Below are 23,415 nucleotides of genomic sequence, written 5' to 3'. Positions count from 1 at the left end.
TCGCCACTCATATCTTACCTATTCCTGATGGTATGGTGATATCAAAACCACGTTCATAAAGGCTTGTTGTAGCTGCAGGTTTGTTGGTAACGGATCCAGTGTCTGGTCCAGATGGTACGGAGACTCTTTCATTGCATCTTGTGCCTGTGTAGCCTGGTCTGCATCTGTGGTTGAAACAATAAATGATCGAGGTTCCATTAAAATAAACCAATAAATGACTCCAGCTTGGCTAATTGTGACACCATCCTTTTCTCTCATTTTAGAAAAACAGTGGCATACCGTGGCTGCTCCTACCCCAAGGGTGACCCAATTTATTTTTGGTGGTTTGAAAAAGTGATGTTTTCTTTAATAATTTCTTTCTTTTAGCCGCCCCCTGATTTTTACCCCGGGGGGTTCATGCACCCAAAGCCCTCCAAAATATGTGCATGAAAAAAGAAAATAACCAGGTGAGGCCAGCCATCAAATCACAAATATTAAAGAGTGGTTGCTGAAGCCGGTCATTTTTTTTTTCATTATTAAATGTTTTTATGAAAAGAAACATAACAATTGTGTCTTTCATCAGTTCAAATGATGTGTTCATACTTTACAAAAACTTCTTATATTATATTATCATTCTTACAAAGTACTTTTTTCATGATTGAAACTTGATATGACCATTTCTCATTGATCGTAAAAATTACTATCACAATTGACTGAAGTACTTACATGCAAATGTTGGAGAAATTGGGGAATTCCCCTTCCAGTAGACACCTGCCGCCATTCAAGCAATAGTCTGCTGCACAGTCTTCAGGTCTAGTCATATCTGGTACATTGAGAAAAGTAAGATATTATTGAATTGATCAATGCCTCAAACAAAATTGGTAATTTTCCCACTGTAAGCAAATGTCAACACAGAGACCAAAGAAGTGGTGAATTTTTGTTGCAACATGAAAATGAGTCCTATATGGGCTAAATCCGTACACCCCCTGTGGCAGACATGACCTTCATCTCCCACTTTAAATGGAGTCACCCTTCCTGGTAATTCAATTTGAAATTCACACTCCCTGTGTGGAAAATTAAGGTAATGTCATCCACATGGGTTTTATGGATTTCAAGTGGGATTGAAGTGATTTTATTGCAGTAGCTTAACTGAAGGTGATTTTTACACCAAATGTCTTCTACCAGAGTTAACCCCAAGAGAAGTTTTCATTATCAATTGGCCCAATCAGCAACATTGTTAGAATAATTTACCCACACAAAAAAATTGGAGTGAATTATTTGCAAAGCTCCATTCTGATTGGTGATTAAAGTGAAAATATCATGTAATTGACCAATCAGAGGCAATGTTAGATCGGCAGGTAGTGCTCAGGGGGTTAAGATAGCCAAAACTGATGACAAATGCTTCAAATCATGACAAATAATCTCAAAAACAATCTTGATGTTGGTGACGAAAACTCCTTGTCTACCAATTTCTAAAAATATATTGAAAAGATAAATGAAAAGATAGTGAATGTTTTACAAAATATGGCAGACAGCAAGGATGTATGGCTCACCTATGAAACGAATACTGTTAGGATCCACAGTAAGGTTACCAAGATCTGCTGCACCACTCATCAGATGATCACCGCCTGAGAGGGCATTCTTCAAAACCTGCTCTACAACACTCATGTTGGTATGTGCTGCAAGGTCAAAGGTCACTATGAAGTCTGCTATAATGCTTCCACTGCGGAAGGCAAGTACAACTGTGGACTGATAGTAGGACTGCAGAGAGAGATCTCGCAGGTAGGCGTATCGGACCTGTATGAGAGGGGAGAAATTGTTTGTCGGTACATTAATTTACTAAATACAACAAAAATCAAAAGTGAATACTGCTCCGAGTCTGGGTCAGCATATTCAATAGGATTTTCTGGTTTTAATTTCACCTTACAAATTTAATCAAAGGGTTTAGCCTTCATCAGTGGTGGCAGGCATTTTTTTTTTTTGGGGGGGCATTGGAGGGCAAAGTGAATATCAGGGGGGCAAAATCAACAAATGTTACACAAAATTGTGCATTTTTAAGGACCTCTTTGGAAATAAGTCTCTGACTTTAAGGGACATCCTTGGCATATTATCATGTCAATATTTTATGTTTTTAATTTGTATTTTTATAAGAATTGTGTTTTTGTATGTTCTGTGCAATATTGTTTTGACTGTATGATGATATGCTGAATAAACTCAAATCAAATCAAATCATGCATGCATAAAGCACAAAAGAAATCCCCAGTTGAAGTGAAATCGATTGACTCATTTGCTTTGTACTTGTTCCATGCATGTCACTGTTGGTAACCCACGCTTTAGAAAGGGTGGGTTTGAGAGGTCCACAAAATGCTTAAAAGGGTGGGTTTGAAAAATTTCTGATTAAAATGTGTGTCCAAATATAAAGGGTGGTCACTGATAAAAAGGATGGGTTTAGAAGTCAACAATTGCAATCTCAAAGCTTACTGTAATTTCTGACTGAATGACACTAAATGAAACATTTAAAAAAAAAAACATTGAAATCCCATTCTGTAGTGTTTGGTCATCTAAAACTTCAATATGTAATTCACTTTGGATGCAAATCTGCACCTCCTGGACCACCATAACCACTTATCAATGATTGGTAACCATGCTTAGAAAGGGTGGGTTTCGGAGTTTTGGTATAAAAGGGTATAAAATGAAAAGGGTGGGTTTGAAATTTAAAAAAAGGGTGGGTTTGTATCACCACTGCCAACTATGCATGTCTTCTGGAGGCAGATTTGAACTAATGACCTTTCGTGAAATCGCACTATACAGATCAACATTGCTACATCTATATCAGAAAGGATTAACAATGCATGCATGCATACCACTTCAGACACTACTTTAACAACTGTAATAATATTTAACAAAATTGTAACTTACAACAGCATTGACTCTTGTGGCTACATTCTGGTATTCCGGTGTAGATGAATCTAGCAAAGCTGGTACAAATGTGGCTGCCTCTGGGTTATCATCGATGTCAAGAATACGGAACTGTCCTTCAAATCGCTGATACACTGTGTGACACAAGATGAATAAGAAATAGTTGGTTGCGTTACTTATTAGCATATACAAAATGGCTCATGCTTCACTTCTGTCATCAACTTCCCTTGCAATTCAGAGAATTTTATACATTTCAGTTCCACTCTCTGTAATTCTGCTTTTCAAACCATAGAAGATTTGTGCTAAAAACATATCTTAACAGATCTGTTGCAAAGAAATGAATCCAAATTGCTATAAAATGTCGCAACAAAACCTGTAACATACCTCACACACTCCCCAGGTTTGGGAAGTGACAATGGCAAAAAGAGTTTAGTTTTGCACTGTAAAAAATGTGACATTGTTGCGTTCATCTCTTGAGTTAATAGAAAGAGCCAGGTTACAGTTTGAGGCTGCTAGATTGTTTTTAATAAATGTGATACAAATGAAAAGTAATCTGGATTCTTTGCCATTGAGGGTACTTGCAGAAAGACCCCATCTACAATAGTTGGCACGTGTCATATTTAGATGGTGTACAATATTGGAATGAACAAATTGTCAAATGTCTATGGGGCAGCTATTGCAGATGTTGATATGTTTGAATATAAATGGAAATATTCGAGCCAGGTATACCAACTTGATGCGTGGAACAAGACAAAGACAAGATAAAAACTAATGCAGTAAGTAAACCATATGATGGTGTACACTGTTACTGCACTAGTAAAAATCCAAAACCACAGGGATAGTGGACAAAAATGAAAATTAATCAAATCATAGCAAATAATTAAACCAAGGTAGCAAGCAAAATAACAAAAATATAGCATCACTACAGCTTGCTAAAAATGCTCAAAAACAGTGGGGATAATCAACCAAGAGCAAATAATTTTTCATATTTTTTCAATATTCACATCAAATTTTCAAAAAACATTTTACACAAGCTGGTTTGTAAATTTTCAAACCTTGTTTATCAAATCTGTTCTGCTCATTATTATACTTACATTGACAGATTCCATGATGTCTCAAGTAGCCATCAAATATACGGCAATCACATCGATAGCTGCCCTCAGTGTTCACACAGTATTCTGTTGTTGCATCACATGGATTAGTCAAACACTCATTCACATCTGTACAATAGAAAATGACATGCAGTTATTAAATAGGATCATCACAGAGACCATCACAACTTGAACTAGAAATTTAAGAGACCATCCCAACTAGAAATTTATTTTTTGTTCTAGCTGTGGTTGACCCCACCCCATTTCCTTGAGGCAAATTGTTTTCTTTTTGTTTTTGAAATATTCACTATGTGCCTTCATTATAATTAAACAATTTCTTGTTAATTCTGTGCCCCATTTCAGGCAATGGTCAAGGTCCAATGCCTTTTAATATTTTGCAAACATCAGATCATTTTGAATCTGGTACAAAACTTCTATGTTAAAAATATTGCCTATCAGGCTGATTTTGAAACCTATACCGTAAAACCTTCTCTACAAGCATATATATGCCTCTAAATGGGGGTTTTTAATGCAAGAGACGAGAGGCAGAAACTCCACAAAAACATTATTTGGAGTTTGAACAACTATATTACTGATATAGGCGACTGTACAAACACATATTATTGTAAGACCAATCTATTGTAATGGGTTTGTGGAGGGTATTTGCCTTTCATCTCTTTCGTCAAAAAATACCTCGTTTAGAGGCATGCTTGTAGACGAAATTCTACGGTATTTGCACTTACTGATGGAGGGAGATAGATTTCCTCCATTGCACTACGTTTGGTTTCTGAACAGTGAGGTCTTGTTTCAAGACCGCAGGAAACAGTTCTGTAAATCTGCGATGTAATTTGGTTCCTTGTTTATAATTATTAACTATTCTTATATACAGCCTGTCTCAAAAAAAATTGTGCAACTGAAAAGCGCCCTCTGTGGCAATTAGAAAATACCGTTGTGACATGATGCTTACATCAACGTCAAGGGCACAGACGTAGCTCTCAAATACCGTTTGTTCTGTTCAATTTGCTTTTTTAAATCTCGAGATATGTTTAGTTAATAACGAAAGGGTAAAATCACAATTGTGCCACTTTTACTAGGGAATAGGGCTGTACATGTAAATCAATGATAGCTGACGTCTAATGCACTCCCCCTCTCGGGGCTCGTGCAGTAGACGCATCTACATCAGTGCGCGTGCCGTCTTTTGTCTAATTGCATTAATTTGTCAAATTTCATGACCTTGTCTTAGTTCATTAACCTATTAAGTGAGCAATATTTGTTTGTCTTTTAACATGTCTTGAGTGACAAAGAGAACAGTATTTACCATGATAAATCTCATTGACATTTACATGTATTTAATTTATCTTTTAATTTGTCGTAAGTGGAAAAAGAGAATCATTATACCTGTATCATGATAAAACAGTAAAAACAGTAAAAACAATTTTGTATTGTTGTGTAATTGATGCATTCTTTTGATTTCACGGAGGAACTCTTGATAAACTTAATGATACCATTGATTTACATGTACAGCCCTCTTCCTTAGTAAAAGTGGCACAATTGTGATTTTACCCTTTCGTTGTTAAGTAAGCATATCTCGAGATTAAAACAAGCAAATTGAATAGAACAAACGGCATTTGAGAGCTAAGACTACGCCCTTGGCGTTGGTATAAGCATTATGTCACAACGGTATTTTCTAATTGCCAGAGAGGCGCTTTTCACTTGCACAATTTTTTTTGAGACAGGCTGTATATTCTAATAATAACACATACCAATACACTCATGGTCTCCATTGCCAATGTATCCTTCTCCACAACTGCAAGTATACTGGTGACTGACACCAGCGAATACACAGGTGGCATGTTTAGCACACTCATCGAGCTGTTCTTCACATGGGTTCACAACTATATAAAAACAAAGGGCAATATATTCAATTAGTTAGTTAGTACAAAGTATACAACATTGATAATGTTAGGACCCTTTTACAGAAACAAAGTATTTCATATTATTTTCTTTTGATTATTGAGGGAACAACTTCAAAATAGAGGAATGCCGTTGCCAATCCTAATCTGTATCTGAATCCTGGTCTAAATCTTTCTATTAACCCTAACCCTTACTCTTATCCTCATCCTAAAATCTTAATAGGAAAGTCAATCTGTAGTCATTACTTTTTCCTTCAAAATGTTAACTAGAAAATTACAATATGTACTGCACAAGAACGTGCAATCATTACTTTTTCCTTCAAAATGTTAACTAAAAAATTACAATATGTACTGTACAAGAACTGCACTTACAAACTGAAACAAAACTGATCTTACATATTTTTGAGTTAACGCAAAATTTGCAAGGACAATTTGCCAAATACATCATTAGCCACAACACATTTATAACATTGACTTCCATAAAGGACTTCTGTGGAACATCCATTTGTGTCATTTTCTGCACAAAAGCTACACATACCCCTTTAAAACTAACAGAGTTAGCACAAATCTAAATCACTACAGCTGAATAACACACACAACTCTTAATAATCCTGCAAAAATGTGTTAAAATTTAGAGTAACTCTCATAGCATGGCCTACTATAGTGGGAATTCCAATTGAATGAACGCAGCTTTCAATAGCGTGACAAATTTTAGCGTACACTGCGCGATGTACGCCAGCATGTGCAACTGTGCGTGAGTAACGCGGAAGTGAATCCAACCATACCAACCCACTCGTGATTGGTTAGCATTGTATCCAAGGACGTGCGTTCACATTGTAGTTTGAAATACGCGATATACAATTGCGGTTGGATCGAGTGCAGCTGTTGAAAGCTGCGTTCATTCAATTGGAATTCCTACTATAATTGAACTTACTTGGAACAGTGATGTTAAATGTATCCTTGAGGACTCTGCTATTTGGCAAGATAACACAATTATCTCTACCAGTGAGTTGTCCATAGAATGCATCAAGGACCTCCTGTTTAATCACAGTACTTGTTCTCTGTAGATCTATAGTAAAGCTTACTAATGCACCTCCTTGTACAATGTTAATGGTGTTGATTAGTGTGCCTAGGTAGGTTCTTAGTTCACTGGCTTCAAATAGACGATCCATCTGGTGAAGTAGAAACAAACACAAAGGAATCTCAATCAAATTCAAAACACATCCTTTCAATTGTGTAGAATTATTGCCAACCTTGCAGTAACCATAAAATAAGCTATTTGCATTCAGGAAAGAAAAAGAGCATGGTACACCAACTTGACGTGGGGAAACAAGTAAATTACAGACTAGACAGTAGGGGGCAGGTTCAGCACTTCTGTGGGCCTTGGAACTGGTCATTTTTGGCTATCTAACTTTACCTACTTCTAATGCCAAACTTTGCTATTTTTGTCTCCCCTCTGTGTACCATCTAGTCTGTATTTTACTTATTTCAACATGTCAAGTTGGTGTACCTTGCTCTTTTTCTTTCCTGTTGTTCATATTCAAGGTATCCTCTTTTATCATTTATTGATCCTTGATGTGTTTTGTGTCCTCATCCATTGGATTCACCATTACCCACTTTATTGCATTCAAACAATAGACAAAATGTTTTTGTAATTCCATGTAGTACAGTTGGATGAGCTCTAGACTGGTTAGATCCTAACCATTTTTGTTTTTAATTATCTCTCAATGTATGTGTCAGTTCACCTGAGCTTTTCTTTCTTTTTCGTTGTGAACTTGTCATTCTCTCTGGCCCATATCCTTTACTTGCGAACCTCACAAATATCATTTGTACCTAACATCACCTTATGGCCTGCTAGGGTGATATATTTATCCAGGCTTCTTAATATAATTTTAACTAATAACAATTATGGACATAATTCTAAGACCCGGTCCACACGAGTGTGTTTTTTCCTGTCGATTATGATCGTGTCATAATCGTATTATGATATTAGTACCGTGTGTCCGCTCAATGTCGTCGGCATACTAAAATCGTAATTGCCAATGAAAATTACCTGTGTGTACGCATTTTTTCGTCGTATTTATGTTTACTCAATGGGCTTCGTAATACCGTAGCGTGAATTTATTACGACACGATGACGAGTTGCTGACCGTGTGTACGCTCTCATCATTCATGTATCATAATCATGTCATAATTACAACACGATGACGAAAATATACTAGTGTGGACTGGGTTTAAAGTTTTTGCCATCACAAAGCAATCAAGATAAAATTAAAATCAACTTACATCAACTTCCAGGATTTGCTTATAGTTGTCTTCATATTTCATATCAAACAGAGGACCAGCAACTTGCACTCCACCAATGTCAATAAAGATAACTGAACCAGTCAAAGATAGTGCCTCTGTAGGAAAAAAAAAGTATCAAATTACTAAGGGTGTAAACTTGCACTTGGTGGTTGAATGCATTATTTAAATGACTATTTGTCTGGTCAATTGGAAATTAATATTTTGATGAAGTAATAAAAAATTAAAACATTGTTTTAGAAAACTATGTTCATGGTTTAAATATTGCCCTTACACATTAGTGTTTTCCCCATTCTAACAACATTGACCTTATAATCAAACTATCAGATTCTTCTTGCACTGTGCTATTCCAGTTGAAATCCATACACCCCTTATGGAAGACATGATCTTAATCTCCCATAGCATTTCAAATTCACACTCTGTGTTATGTCTCTGATAGGGGAATATATAAAATAAAACTGGAATATCCCACTTCACTCAATTAATTGCCATTTTTGTCACTCCAATTAGACAAGTTCTGCAGATGCACTTTCATTTTGCTATCTACTCTACTCATAGATCCCACTCCCTCCCTGATTCAAAATGCTAGTCTATTCAATAATATTGTGTAATAAATGTGACCCATGATGGCACAGAAGTCTCTTTGTACACACTGACCTTGGCAGAATCCACCATAGTTATAGAAGCCTGTCTGACATATGCAATGATATGAGCCAATATAGTTCTCACATCTTGTGTTAGCAATGGTCTCACAGGGTCTGTTGATGCACTCATCCACATCTGAAACATGAATAAATTGAAATCATAACACTGCACAATGTACTAAATTCAAAACAATATTAAGCTTTGAGCATCGCACAAAAACAGAATTAACAAAAGTATTGTTGATAACTTCAAGGTGGCACAACACTGCATTCCTATGATAAAAGTGCAAATGACTGTTTTAGGTGCAAGATGAGTTATCACCATTGATGATTAGTTGTTTAGTTTCAAAAACCTCCTTCACCCAATGGAATTTGAGGAGTTGCACAGATAAATGGTGCACATTACAATCTAAGTGCAAATAGGTTTGCGCCAGGTTCGGCTGCAACCAGCCTAGTTGTTGCGATCTGACTGATTATAGCGCTTTGAGTTCTCTGAGATCTGGATAAACGCGCTATATAAATCCAAAATTTATTTATTTTATTTATTATTGTCAAAAGCTGGCTTTAGGTATTTGGCCCTACCCACATAACATCTGAAATACCCAATTTCATACCCGCTGTTGTGAATCCACCCCCTCTTAAAATACTAATTACAGTTTTTGGCACTGCATTTTCTATTTACAAACAAATATTTATGCAAAATTGTTACTGTCACCGAAAGTGGACCATTTTGACAACATGACATTAAGATTTGGCTATAACTGATTTCTGAGGACAGGAAAACACAAAATATATTTTGTTAGCACAAAATATATTTGCTTGCTTATTCTGAGCTCGGAAGACATAAAAGAACACAGAACGGCAAAGCTATATTATTTTTGTCAGTTGCTGAACTTGATATTGTTGTTACCATTGTTGGTGTAGTTAGCCGTCATTGAAAGTTTTGTTGATGGTATAATTGATGTTGCAGCATTAACAAATCAATGTCCCATACTTACCCACACACTGTCCATTTTCTTCTTTGAAGCCACTGAGACAGTGACACTCAAAGGAGCCATACAGATTAACACACAGTTCACTCTGACGATCACAATTGTCTATTTGAAGATCACATTCATTCAGATCTGGAAGAAAAATATCAAAATTAAATTCATATTTTATGCAAATTAATCAAACGCTGCACTAATTTTTGTAATCACATTCTTTTTTAGAAACCCATGGTCCTATGTAGAAGAGAGCAAGGTGATCTAACGTTTATGGTGTTTGACTCCTGATCACAAGATTGTGGGTTCGAGCCCCCGCAGGGCCAAGATGCACGGGTTATGTTGTTAGGGGTAGTCATAACAGTGATGTTGTTGTTGGCAGCTACATGGTGTGATTATCCTAGTGACTGCTGAATAAATGTAAAACATTTTGAGCAAATTGTAAAGGCGCTATAAGAATGCTTACATTTATAGAATATAGAAATCATGGCTGCCTGAAATCTTGCTTTCCACTTACCTTCACATTGCCTTCCACGAGCTCCATTGTCAGACAAGAAGCCTTCTCTACATAGACATACAAAGCTGCCTTGTGTGTTTTGACAATCGGCTAAAGCAGAGCAGTCATGTAGTCCCCATGTGCACTCATCGATATCTGAAATAGAAGATACAGTATCAAACACATTCAGTCAACTTGATGTTAAATCCTAATTAGAGGTTAATGACTGCACATCAGTTGTTTTGAGGGTATTGTGAAATATCTAAACATTGTGCTTTGGAACCGAGGAATATCCCGAGGGGCGCAGCCCTGAGGTCCAAAGCAATGTTTAGATATTTCACAATACCCGAAAAATAACTGATGCAAAGTCATTAACCTCATTCATAACGTCACTTTTCACTTTTTTAAATTCAATTTCAAATTTAATTTGAAAACAGAACACAATTTTAACTGCATCTGTCGTTTTCCCTGAAAAAATCAAATAGCCCATTGGGGAAATACCGCTAGCGACCAATCACACTAGCACGCCATCATGCGATGTCCAAATACGGCGGCCAGCGTCCGCGTAAATTGCTCGAACGCGTAACACGTCATGTAACACGGTCATTGTATAGCGTACTTTTAGCTACGTCACGAGACGCGGTCATTATACTTTTTCAATGACCTGCATTTGCGTATGCGTATTTAAAAGTTATTATCTGTGATTGGATCGCACTTGCTGCGTATATTAATGAGGTTATGAATTCTGCTTAAGGATATACAAAAATAACTATTCATAGGTTCTCCTAAGTTTGGTAGTGACATCAATGCTTTTTTGTGAAATACGCACCTACGTCACAACCGAACTTGAGCAAACAAATGTACAAGACAGATATTCAGACCAGTAGTCCTGATTGTTGTTTTTATTTTTGAAGGGATGTGGACCTTTTTCATGATAAATATGGGTTACATGTTAATGTTGACTTCACCCTTTCCCAGCTAAGGGTAAGAGGAAGACATTGATAAAAAAAAAATATAAGAGGACATAGAAGAAGACTGAAGAAATGTAGAAGCCAGCAAGGGAGAAAGGAATAGAAGGAGAAAAAGGAAGCAACTGACCTTGACAAATGAGTCCATTTCCAGTATAACCAGGTTTGCATTCACACTTATAGTTGCCAATTGAGTTAGTACATATGGCATCACGATGACAGATGTTAGGGATCTCAATACACTCATCAACATCAACACATCCCACACGAGGGTCACCACGGTAACCACCGCTACAGGTGCATTGATAAGAACCAATCAGATTGGTGCAGAAACTTCTCTCTGGGCATGGGTTGTTGTTGCACTCATTGATGTCTATACAAAGATGAAATGTAAATAATTAGCTAACAAGTCAACACACATTAAAAGTAGCCAATGATAGCCACCATATGTGACATGATCAAGGGGAATGAGTCACATGTCGACCCTGGTCGAAAATGAGTTTTACATTTGTTTCTAAAGAGGACATTTAGAGCTTTCAGAAACTGAAAACCCCATGTTAATACAACTTCTCTTTGCAAAGTTATGTCAATTTATCAATTGCTAAAAACAATATAAAACAAAAGAATTTTAACTCTTTCTTTGCCAATATCTCAAAATCAATATTAGCGACATCCGACTCATTTCCCTTGATCGTGTCACATATTATTAAATAGCACTTAATGTTTTGAAAGTACGTCCATACACACTACTCAATAAAATTATATTATTAGACTTGTTTATTAGCATTTTTCAGAATCAGCGGCAACATTGGAAATCATATGAGTACCTTTTTATCCTGTAATCTTTAGGCTACAAAACACTTACACTACCCAATACTTAAGTCCATGATGCTGAAAAACACTTTGGTCAGCACAATGAGAACAGAAACACTATGGGATGAAATCGAAACCGGATGGAACCAGGTGGAACCAGCGGTCAACCGCAGGTAGAGTTTTAATTTCATCCCTATGTAGTTTATATAACTCATGATGGGCCAAAACATTTGTATTATTTTGTCTTGTTTTGTTGAAGATATGGAGGAAGGACGTAATGTTTGTAATGAAACTTTACTATTCGGCAAGGTAATGTAGCATTATGTAGACTTGTAAACTTGTAGGTGCAGACTTTATATTGAATGTTTGCTTTATCCATGTTCAAGGGCAGAAAGTACATATGAGGTTTTTCCCGCCCAGTGACGATAGTATAGTTACTTTTATAAGAATTATCAATCCCCTCATTCCCTACAATTTCTTCACATGCATCATACCTTGACAGTGAGTTCCATTGCCTGCATAGCCAGGATTACATTGACATGTATATCCACCTATGTTGTTTATACAGGTAGCTTCTGCATGGCAGTTGTCCGCTATTGGGTCACTTCTTGGTAGAAGACATTCGTTGGTATCTAGTGAAATGATAAATATAAACTGGTTATGATCTCGGACACAAAAATTGTCATTTACTAAACCACGAACAAGCTATAGTGAAAGATGGTGATAGCTCTCAGGTTTTGAGGTTTGGTTGAATTAATCTATAACATGTGTACAATTTTGAAGTGCTGCCTGTAAATGTGTATCCTTGAAGTTGAATCAAGTAAAATAGGTATTTTTAGGTTAGAGTGCCAGAACCAAAATAGGACTGGGCTCCTGAGACTGAGGAAATTTAAAATATCAGTAATGTTTAAATGTGAGTGTTACAAAAAGGCAGTACTTAATTGACAATGTGTCCATTTAAAGTTGTGTTTAACCTATGACCTTGGCTTAATAATATTTAATATGGTTCAATTTGTGGCACCACTGAGATAGATCACAGCAAGCCAGGACAGTAAGCTTTCCGGCGGTTGTAATTCCATCGCTGACGTCATCAGGCATTGCAAAACTCAAGGATTCCTGTCTTCAATACAGTCGCGTGGATGCATGACAGGAATTGCAATTTGAGTTAGTGCTGCAAAAGAATGACTTGCTGCCAGTAACTTACCATTACACATCTTCCCATTGCCAATGTATCCCACATGACATTCACACCTGTAACTGCCAAATAGATTGATACAGTCAGCTTGCTTAGAACAGTCAGTTGAAGACAAACACTCATTGATGTCTGAAAGAAAGAATATCAGCAAATATCAACATTATTATACTATTTTTCACCTTGGGGTTATATCAGTGGGCATTCCATTTGGTGTAGCTTCAAATCACGAACCTTTGTGACCCATCACATCGAAACAGACCACCTTGCGGCAGAAATGAAAATGGAGATTTAACACTAGGATAAACTGCTGCTTTTTAGCTTGAAAATGACACCTTACTTGTTGAAATCAGATACAGTAAAAATGTTTTATGAGGCAATTCTTTTTATTTTCTTTATATTTTTTCACCTTCTTTCATTGTTATCTGCCAATGAAGCTAGCCGCGAAGTGGTCTGTTTCGATGTGATGGGTCACCTTTGCTCTTTGCTGAAGTACACACAGATTTGTTGCAAGATGCAGCAAAGACGAAAAGTTAGATAGACAAATTTCATCTAGTTTGGGTGGCAATTAGAGTTCCTTGAAATTAAAATTCAGAAATATCTTTGCTTCAACCTAGCTAGAAATTCAAATATTTAATTTAACACATGCATGGTGTTCTGACATGCTGCACTTGCATGACATGTATGTGCCCTTGTATACGACCTTTTAACCTATGACATGACCTTGTTATCCCATGTCTTACCTGTACAAGTGAATCCATCGCCAGAGTAACCAGGCAAACATCCACATGTATAAGAACCAATGGTGTTATGACATGCTGCATTGTCATGACATGTATGCTCTCCTGTTATGCACTCATCAATATCTGATTAAAAGAAAGACAAACAAGAATATACCATATGGAAAGAGGAACAAAGATTTTGTGCTACCTACTGTTTTTACTAAAACAATATTTTGTCAATTAAAGACATCCGACAACAGGAGTAGTGCATCAAAACTACACTATAATCAAAATATCTAATTCTTGATCATGAGAGCACTGCATCAAGCGCATTTTTTGTGGAATAATGCGCTTGGGACTTACCCTTGACCTAGCCTAGTGACTGCTGTATTCAAAGGATTGGTCAGTTCTAAAATCTGTGGACTCAGATGATGGAGAATTAGATATTTTGATCATAGTTATATTGACTTACCTAGACAGCCAGCTCTACCATCTCCATGGAAGCCTTCATCACATGTGCACAAATAGCTTCCCATGGTATTGCTACAAGATGCATGATTAGCACAGGCAAGAGGACTGTAACACTCATTTATATCTGAAATTAATAGCATAGAAAAAAAAAGAGTTCATTGTTATAGTGCTTCTTCAGTTGCAGTTGACAATTACTAAGTAGGCCTACGCAGGATTTATGAGAACAACTCCAGGCAGAATTAAAGATATAAAACCTGGGATGTACATTTGAAGAGCTTATTTCCAAACCATGTTAAGTCCACAACCACATGTTTCTCATTTACTTGTCAACAACGAGTTGTACCATCAACTAGCCATTATTTACCACAACAATGCTGGTTAACAATATGCAGACTATTGTTCTCATTTGGGAATCAAAGGCCTCACACAGTATTGTTACTGTGCATCCATCCACTGTTTGCTTTGTAATGGTGCTTCCAACTGAAATTATAATATCTATAGCATCACAACCCATTGCAATATCGCACAGGAAAATCAGAAACATGTGTTTGTGGACTTAACACGGTTTGGAAATAAGCTCTTCATTTATCAAAAAAATTAAATTTAACTTTATTTGGCAGGTCAAAAAAAGTGTACATTTCCCGGGGGAGGGGGGGCACTCTCATATATTGACATACGTCATGTGCCCATGAAAAGACCCCTGTATTTTTGGCAAAACCTACACATAATGACCCCGTTTTTCAGTAGCCTACACTGAATGACCCCTTTCTTGAATTAGTAATCAAAATTGGAATGGGGGGGGGGGGCACTCTCATTATTGACATACGTCATGTGCCCATGAAAAGACCCGTATTTTTGGCAAATCCTATACATAATGACCCCGTTTTTTCAGTAGCCTACACTGAATGACCCCCTTTCTTGAACAATTAGTAATCAAAATTGGAATTTCAGCGCGCTTCGTGCACATTTTGAGCAAATTAAATTAAATTAAATTTTGTCTATTTTGTACTGTAAAATTGGGTAAGAAACTATTTTTGATTGTCAATAATGTAAAATTTTGGACGCTCCCATACAAAATCACCCCATTTTTGACATTGCCAACACCGAATGGCCCCGTTTTTCTGAAAATTTCTACACCGATAAACCCCTAGTTTTTTGTACGCTGATACGGTGGGCACAGGTATGTACACTTTCATATTCGAAAGTGACCCCCGGGCACATTTCAGTTGATATCTCCCAAAGGAAAATAGTGACCAGTGAAGTAGGACCCGTCGGTCAGTCAGGATTTGTTTAATTATGAAAGAAGCTAACTGGCCCTATATAATCGCACAAAGTTTGACAAATCAGAAAATTTTTGTAAACATATTTGGAAAATATTCATAATTATTTTTAAAATTCCAGTCAAAATCAATTCATTTTGACCAAAATCTGGGTTGGTCACCCCTGTAGAACGGTGTTTTTTTTCTTTGTCATCTAACGATAGTATTAAAATCTGTAAGTAGTTATAGAAAAATTATTAAATTTGTGTACATTGTGGAACATTCAACTACGCTCGTTACTCCGCGACTAATCATGCTACATACACAAGCGTACAACGCTACTCTATGCGTCCATATTAGTGAGGTTATCTGCGTACAACAGCTTAGTACGCACAGCCACGCAACGAGTATGTTCCACGATGGACACAAATTTAGTAATTTTTCTATAGTACCCAAGAAAAAAGACTTACCTTGGCATTCGTTTCCATCAGATTTCCATCCAGGCTTACACTGACATACATGACTACCCACTGTGTTGATGCAATTCTCACGACTCAGATCACAGGAACTGAAGCCTAAACTGCACTCATTCAAGTCTGAAATTAATGTCATGATGATATAGGTACATTATATGCTTGAATACAGCTTACAAAAAATAAACAATTGTTTTATGCTCGTAAATAAAACTGTCACTGAAAGTGGACCGTTTTGACGAGATGATATGCCGAAAGGTTTTAGACTTATAGGCACTATTTCCTTTCTTACAGTGCCTCTAATTGGTTAATTACATGATAAAATCATCTGAGTAACCAATCAAAATACAGTTTTTAAATCACTCTTAATAAGCAATTTTAAGCTTCAGCCCTACTGACCACTTTTACTATATTTCAATACATATAGTATTATCAATACATGATATATCACTCTATGGGGATAATCAATTATAAACTTTCATTAGGTTAACATTACTTACAACTCAAACATTATAAGTTTATATGATACGATAGCATACTACCATAATTACTCTATTTAAAAACAATGATTATGTGTTGTATTCAATACCGTCAGCATGATAGTTAAGTATGCAAGCCTATTTCTTACTTTCAGAAAAGTTTAGATACCATTTTCAGCTATGATGTGACCATTGTCATTTTTGAAGATGTAGGAGGCCTGACTTGACTGTACCTATTTGTTTGGTGATGTCAATAAAATAACTTGAACATACTTAACTTACAATTCAAGCATCTCAAACTTATTGACGGGGAGGGGGAGAGAACTGCATTCCGCACTGCCTGTTTCAAAATGTTTTGAGACCTACTATTATATTTTAAGCAGATGCAGATGTTTTAAATTTGAAGCTTTTGCCATTATTACAACATGTGTCCATTTTCAAATCAAACTGTATTAAACATCATCCTTGAGATTAAGCGTACCTGAGCAAGTCCTAAAATCCCAGTTGAGTTTGTAACCAGGTGAACAACCACAGTTATAAAACGGTGTGGAGTCTACACATACATGCTGACATGTATCGGGGTATGATGGGTCTGTGCATTCATTGATAGCTGAGAAAAAATGAAAATACAAAACAAAAAGATTACTATGACTTATCCCATCACTTTACATAGGCATAAAGTATAAATATTCAGTAGTCTTAGGGCGCGTTCTCACTATGCCTGTTTGATACCAGGATGTGGACTCGATCCTACATCGAGTCCACTTCCAAGCATAGTGAGAACGCGAAATAAGTGGTTTCGATCCTACATCCAGGATGTAGCATCGACCTAGGATGTGGTATCAAACAGCATAGTGAGAACGCGTAAACAAGTGGACTCGGTCCACTTATACCATGTATACCGGAAATGTTGTATGCACAACCTTGATGGCCGTCGTTGTACTATAGGCCTATACAATATACATGTCTACATTATATAATTTTCCATGAAAAAATTTAAACATGCATTTTAAACTTTAAAAATTCGTAGCTGGTATTATAGAACAAATTTGCTTTATTTCATGTAATTTAGGGCCTACAATATTTATTTTTTATGCGGAAAAGTCGAGGGGAAAGTTCGAGATGCTTGCCGTAGTTTGATGAGCAGCATGCTTCTCGTGCAGTGTGAAAACAACAGCATCGCGGCAAGATACAGATTTTATCCAGTTTCAGAATTAAACAAAACGACATTGGGCTTTACAGTATAAATATTAATACAAAGGATATTCAGATGTAATATTCGTTTTTGAGGTGTACATTTTGCTAGACTGAGTTAAAATTACCAATCAAAAATAGTATTTTTGATGGTGATTTAGAGGTTTTGTTGCGTGTGAATCGGCGTGCTTGACCAAAATCAGAAATAACAACCCGATGTATTTCTCTCATTTTACACGTATAGGCATATATAAAAAAACAGTTTTTAGAGGCGTTTATTTCAGATCTTTCCAAATACATGCATATATCACAAAATAACATATCCATAGATTGAAGGAATATATCAGGGGGCCTGGAAATATAACATGATTTTTCCAAATTGATAGTCTATATTATAGTAAAGTTTGATTTGTGCTGTGAGTTCGGCTCAAAACATGCATGGGAACAGAATTTGTGACGTCATGGTCATGCATTGAAGCGCTTGATATTATAACATCCGGGTAAGTGGAGTCGATCCTACATCAGCATTTTTGGTGTTAACATGGTTAGTGAGAACGCGAAATCAATGTGGACTCAGTCCACTTGTATGTGGACTCGGACCTAGGTACGAGACCCCATGTCTGTAGTGAGAACACGACCTTAGGCTATTTAAATACAGTTAGTATTGTAGCACATTACTGATCACTTGGTAGTCTCGTTATGGCAGTGCCCATGGGTCACATGGGCATTGAATTAAGTGCCTTTTATTAAATAGCCTAGGATGACTGATATTAGAAATCAGGTGAGGTTGGGTGGGATACAGATTATTTCTAGTCCAGTAACTCAAACGTGGACTTTGAATCAAGCAGTCCTGTAAACGGCACATCATACTAGCAATCGTAGTGTGCAATTCTAAAATTGCTAATCGTCAAACACTGGTAGTGTTTGCACAATCCCTATCAGCTTTCAGTCGTGGCTAGCGACGAAGCTATGGAGTGACTAAGTTGGCTTTTACTCAACTGGTTTCGATTTGACAATAGGACTTATCAATTAGATATCGGCAATCACTTTTCTGATAAGCGACAAGTTCTGTCACAAAAACAAACCGCTACACTACTTGCAATTGCTTAGTAAGACATGGGCATAAGTTGTTACACACAAATGTTGGTCCAAATAATAGAAACCTGACCCAATTGCCAGTTCTGCAGTTCTGATGTAATGAGCATCACTGTCTCATACTGCATGGCCAGAAACCAGTGAAATTGCATCAACTACTTAAGAATGTTTAATACACTTATAAGGAATGTGGCCAAAAAAGAAAGGATAGGCTACATATAAGAACATCTCGTGATTATATTACTTACCAACACATTGTATTACATCATTACTTGATGGTTTGTAACCATGATGACACACACATGTTTGTGAGCCAGTCTCATCCACAAAGCAGTCACCGTTAGTACATGATACTGTGCTACATGATGTTACAGCTGAGAAAAGATGAAGTTTCACAATTAGGTACATTCTTTAACATTTTTCTTCATTATGGGCTATTTGTTAAAATCAGTCATTGCAGCAATTCTCTTCCAGTTCAAAAATTTCATAATTCTACATTTTCATGACCATTTTTGGAATTTGCACAAAAATGCATTACAATGAGTACAAACAAGCCCAGTATTGGCTCATTGTTACTTCAGATAGCTCTTGATATTTTGAGAAAATATCTCTAAACTTGCTTGCAAAAATGGTTTAAGATCATGTGTGTGAATCCATACATACCAATGCATTCTCCATTGCTATTTTCCTGGAATCCATCATAACATGAGCATCGATAGCCAGCTGCTGTGTTGATACATTCTTGCTGACAGTCATGAAGATCAAGGGCACATTCATCAATATCTGTATAGCAAATGTGCACATAAGTGATAAAAGGATTTCAGTTAGTTTTGAATGGTATAGGTGACACCTATAGCCACATCATGCCCTAGATTTTTATGTTGCTTGTGGAATGATGCTTGAAGAGAAACAAAAATAGGAACAGATTATCCAAGGTATTCAGTAGCTGCAGGTGGCCTTATGTTATGCTGGTGTAAAGAACAGGTATATTTCACACTTCACTGCACTGAAATGTGTATGGACAAAGATATTCATATTCAGACCATAAACATTGTTGGATTTCTCAATATAATTTATGTTCAAAGATATTCATACAGACTATAAATAGTGTTGCAGTTTCTTAGTATAATAACTGTAGGTGGTAATGTTGTCAATTGTTTCTGCAGTTTAAGGCCCTTAAAGCTACTCAGTTCCCTAAGCTTACACCAACCAATACAGACCCTAAGCAATAAACCAACTAGAACGGTATAACAATTGAAATTGCAGCCATATTGGAGGACAGTTCTAAGATGACAGAGACAGTTCTCTAGTTCGATTCCACAACCATTCATACCTATCACCCGTTTAATTGTATTATCATGCGAACTGCCCCGTAGTAATAATATTCGTGCCAAGTACTTTAAGAGGCTTCAGGATATGGATGAAAACAGGTTACCAAAGCTATTGTTTAAAGCAATCTTCCAAGTCAAAGACAAACTGAAATGGGGCTGGCTTTGTGATATGGAAAGTTCTCTAGAGAAATGCAATATGAGTATGTTTTACAATTATGGGTTCACCGACCAATCAAACAGTGCAGATTGGTCAAACACCTTTAAGAATGTAAATAAAGAGCTTGATTATGATAATTGGAGAATCAAAGCCTTGAATAAATCTTCTCTTGACGACTATGTTAGGTACAAAGAGCGACCATCACTAGAACCATACCTACTTGATAAACTGAATTTTTATGGGTCAAACTTAAAATTCAAAGCCCGCTCTAATTCTTTAGATTTGGAAGGAAGGAAAAAGTCATGGTCAGATATAAACACGGGTCTTTGTAAGTTATGCAATTTAAACCAGGAGGAAACAGTTGATCACTTTCTATTCAATTGTACAAGTTTGGACTACATAAGGAATTACCACTTCAAAAGACTTGAAAGAGATCTATGTTCTAAAGGGTGGGAAATAATTTGGCATATGTTTTCGGTTGGGGATGCGAATATTAGACACCATCTCCTCTTAGATAACATCTTCAAGATAGCTATGATCTAGGGTCTATACTTGATAAATGTAGTAAACTGTTTCTCACTGATGCGTGGAAAGAAAGGAGTAATATATTGAAAGACTTATGATCTCATAATTATAACCCATATTAATGTATTGATTTATGAAGCTCATACAAACATGTATTATATATGTATATCTGTATGACACTGTAAGTGTCTTTTTTAATTGATTAAGTCGTTTTTTTCTTTCTTTCTTTCTTTCTTTTTTCTCTCTCTCTCTCTCTGATTCTCTCTCTCTCTCTCTCTCTCTCTCTCTCTCTCTCTCTCTCTCTCTCTCTCTCTCTCTCTCTCTCTCTCTCTCTCTCTCTCTCTCTCTCTCTCTCTCTCTCTCTCTCTCTCTCTTCTCTTCTCTCTCTCTCTCTCTTCTCTTCTTTCTTTCTCTTCTCTTCTCTTCTTTCTTTCTTTCTTTCTTTCTTTCTTTCTTTCTTTCTTTCTTTCTTTCTTTCTTTCTTTCTTTCTTTCTTTCTTTCTTTCTTTCTTTCTTTCTTTCTTTCTTTCTTTCTTTCTTTCTTTCTTTCTTTCTTTCTTTCTTTCTTTCTTTCTTTCTTTCTTTCTTTCTTTCTTTCTTTCTTTCTTTCTTTCTTTCTTTCTTTCTTTCTTTCTTTCTTTCTTTCTTTCTTTCTTTCTTTCTTTCTTTCATTCTTTCATTCATCCGTTTCTTTCTTTAGCCCTCTTCCTCACTTTAGATTATTTATATGTACCCTTTGCTTGAGTATATTTTTACTTTGTTATATAATTGTTGATAATTATTAAGCTTTGTTTGTATATTTAATGTCTTGGATGCACCATCAGATAGATGAGTGCCGCTGATGTAAAAGTGAATTCCAAATAAAAACTTGAAAAAACTTGAAACCTTATGGAGGCCAGAATTTTATATAAATGAGGATGACTCTGTCATGAGTGATGTCGTATTGCATACCCTCTATACAACATTTGTAGAACCCTGAATAAATAGACGACTACACTGCTTACCTAGACAGAGATTGTGTTCGCTAGGATCTACTGTATAGCCTGTCTCACAGTAACAGTCATAATGTCCCATTGAATTGATGCAGATTTGCTGACAATCATCAGTTCCTAACCCACACTCATCGATATCTACAAAAAAAAAAAAAAATAAGATGGTTATGAGAATGTGCAAGGGCTACTTATGAAACAAAATAAAGAGACAGAACTTGCCCAAAAATGGGCAACGTGTATTCCAATATGGCGGATTCTATAGGCCATGGTTTACTTTTGTTGAATGCAGACAATCATGACAGCTATGTCACACTCAGAGCTTAAATATAGTCCAAGACTGGCACACTAATCCTTCATACATGCATGCATGGATCACAGGCATCTTCAGTCTCAATGTAGCGGTTACTGCAATTTTGACATTGAGCTCTCCAGTCTCCCCAGCTTTGGTTGAGGGGGAATGGAGGAGGGAAGGGGAAAGGGGAAAGGGGAAAGTTTGTACTTCTCAAATATACTAATTTCACTTAACACACAGAGTGGCAATGAAGAGTTCTAACATATTGTCAAATTGTGCCAACTATTTTTTCAATGATTTTAGATAATTACACTAATTTTCTACTATTGAATCTTACCAATACATTGATCACCATCTTTAACATAACCCAGCTTGCAGAAGCATTCATAGGATCCTATGGTGTTCACACATTTCTCAGTAGATGTGTCACAAGTGTGGAAGCCAAGTGCACACTCATTTATATCTGTAGGTACAATCAAACCAACATGGCAATTATTGTAGACTTATTTCTAACAAATTAATTTGCTTGGGATTGACCCATCCTAAAATCAGGATCAGAATCAACTTCATTTCCATCAGCTTAGAGAAATCAAAGAAACAGACATCAATAATGGAGCTGTAAAATGTAACCAGTGTGCAATTTTCAAAACTAATCAATCCTAAATCAATCCATCAATCACCACTTGATTATGACATGATTCAAGATTTCAAGAAGTACAATTCGTTGGTCCCAACACAAAGTGGCGTACATTTAGGATAAAATACGCTTCAGAGAAACGTGTTTGAAGGATATGTTACCAATAACGGAGTCGATACTCCTCCACTGTTATCTCTCAGTGGCCCGATTCCATTTGAAATTGAAGTCTAAGGTTTAAACTATTCAACTGTACCTTTAAGGGGGTACTACACCCCTGGCCAATTTTGTGCCTATTTTTGCATTTTTCTCAACAAATATAGCACATTGGTGACAAGTAAGATATGTATATTATAGGGGCAAGGACTACAACCACTGTACTGAAAATTCAGCAACTCAAAGCAAGTAGTTATTGATTTATTGATCAAATATCGGTTTTCCCTCATTTTTGACTGTAACTCCACAACTGTTGTCTGTGCTGAAATAAAA

At 36.4% G+C, this 23,415-nt stretch overlaps 1 protein-coding gene across 1 annotated transcript in view; it reads right to left on the bottom strand.

Annotated features, from left to right (window-relative positions):
* Nucleotides 1-23,415, bottom strand: part of LOC140137223 (uncharacterized) — a 56,285-nt gene that overhangs the window by 6,406 nt on the left and 26,464 nt on the right. Inside the window, exons 24-45 of the mRNA XM_072158874.1 lie at nt 22,630-22,755; nt 22,013-22,138; nt 19,659-19,778; nt 19,244-19,369; nt 17,188-17,316; nt 16,225-16,350; nt 14,497-14,619; nt 14,046-14,168; nt 13,315-13,434; nt 12,605-12,742; nt 11,428-11,670; nt 10,351-10,485; nt 9,849-9,974; nt 8,864-8,986; nt 8,189-8,304; nt 6,837-7,074; nt 5,753-5,884; nt 3,993-4,118; nt 2,899-3,032; nt 1,533-1,776; nt 706-802; nt 19-164 (exon numbers count right to left, since the gene is read on the bottom strand). Coding sequence (XP_072014975.1) covers nt 19-164; nt 706-802; nt 1,533-1,776; nt 2,899-3,032; nt 3,993-4,118; nt 5,753-5,884; nt 6,837-7,074; nt 8,189-8,304; nt 8,864-8,986; nt 9,849-9,974; nt 10,351-10,485; nt 11,428-11,670; nt 12,605-12,742; nt 13,315-13,434; nt 14,046-14,168; nt 14,497-14,619; nt 16,225-16,350; nt 17,188-17,316; nt 19,244-19,369; nt 19,659-19,778; nt 22,013-22,138; nt 22,630-22,755 — 3,117 coding nt within the window. The remainder of the gene's footprint in view (nt 1-18; nt 165-705; nt 803-1,532; nt 1,777-2,898; nt 3,033-3,992; nt 4,119-5,752; nt 5,885-6,836; nt 7,075-8,188; nt 8,305-8,863; nt 8,987-9,848; nt 9,975-10,350; nt 10,486-11,427; nt 11,671-12,604; nt 12,743-13,314; nt 13,435-14,045; nt 14,169-14,496; nt 14,620-16,224; nt 16,351-17,187; nt 17,317-19,243; nt 19,370-19,658; nt 19,779-22,012; nt 22,139-22,629; nt 22,756-23,415) is intronic.

The sequence above is a fragment of the Amphiura filiformis genome, chromosome 17, assembly GCF_039555335.1.
Source record: "Amphiura filiformis chromosome 17, Afil_fr2py, whole genome shotgun sequence".
Taxonomy (NCBI): domain Eukaryota; kingdom Metazoa; phylum Echinodermata; class Ophiuroidea; order Amphilepidida; family Amphiuridae; genus Amphiura; species Amphiura filiformis.
This window is presented reverse-complemented; position numbering and strand designations above follow the sequence as displayed.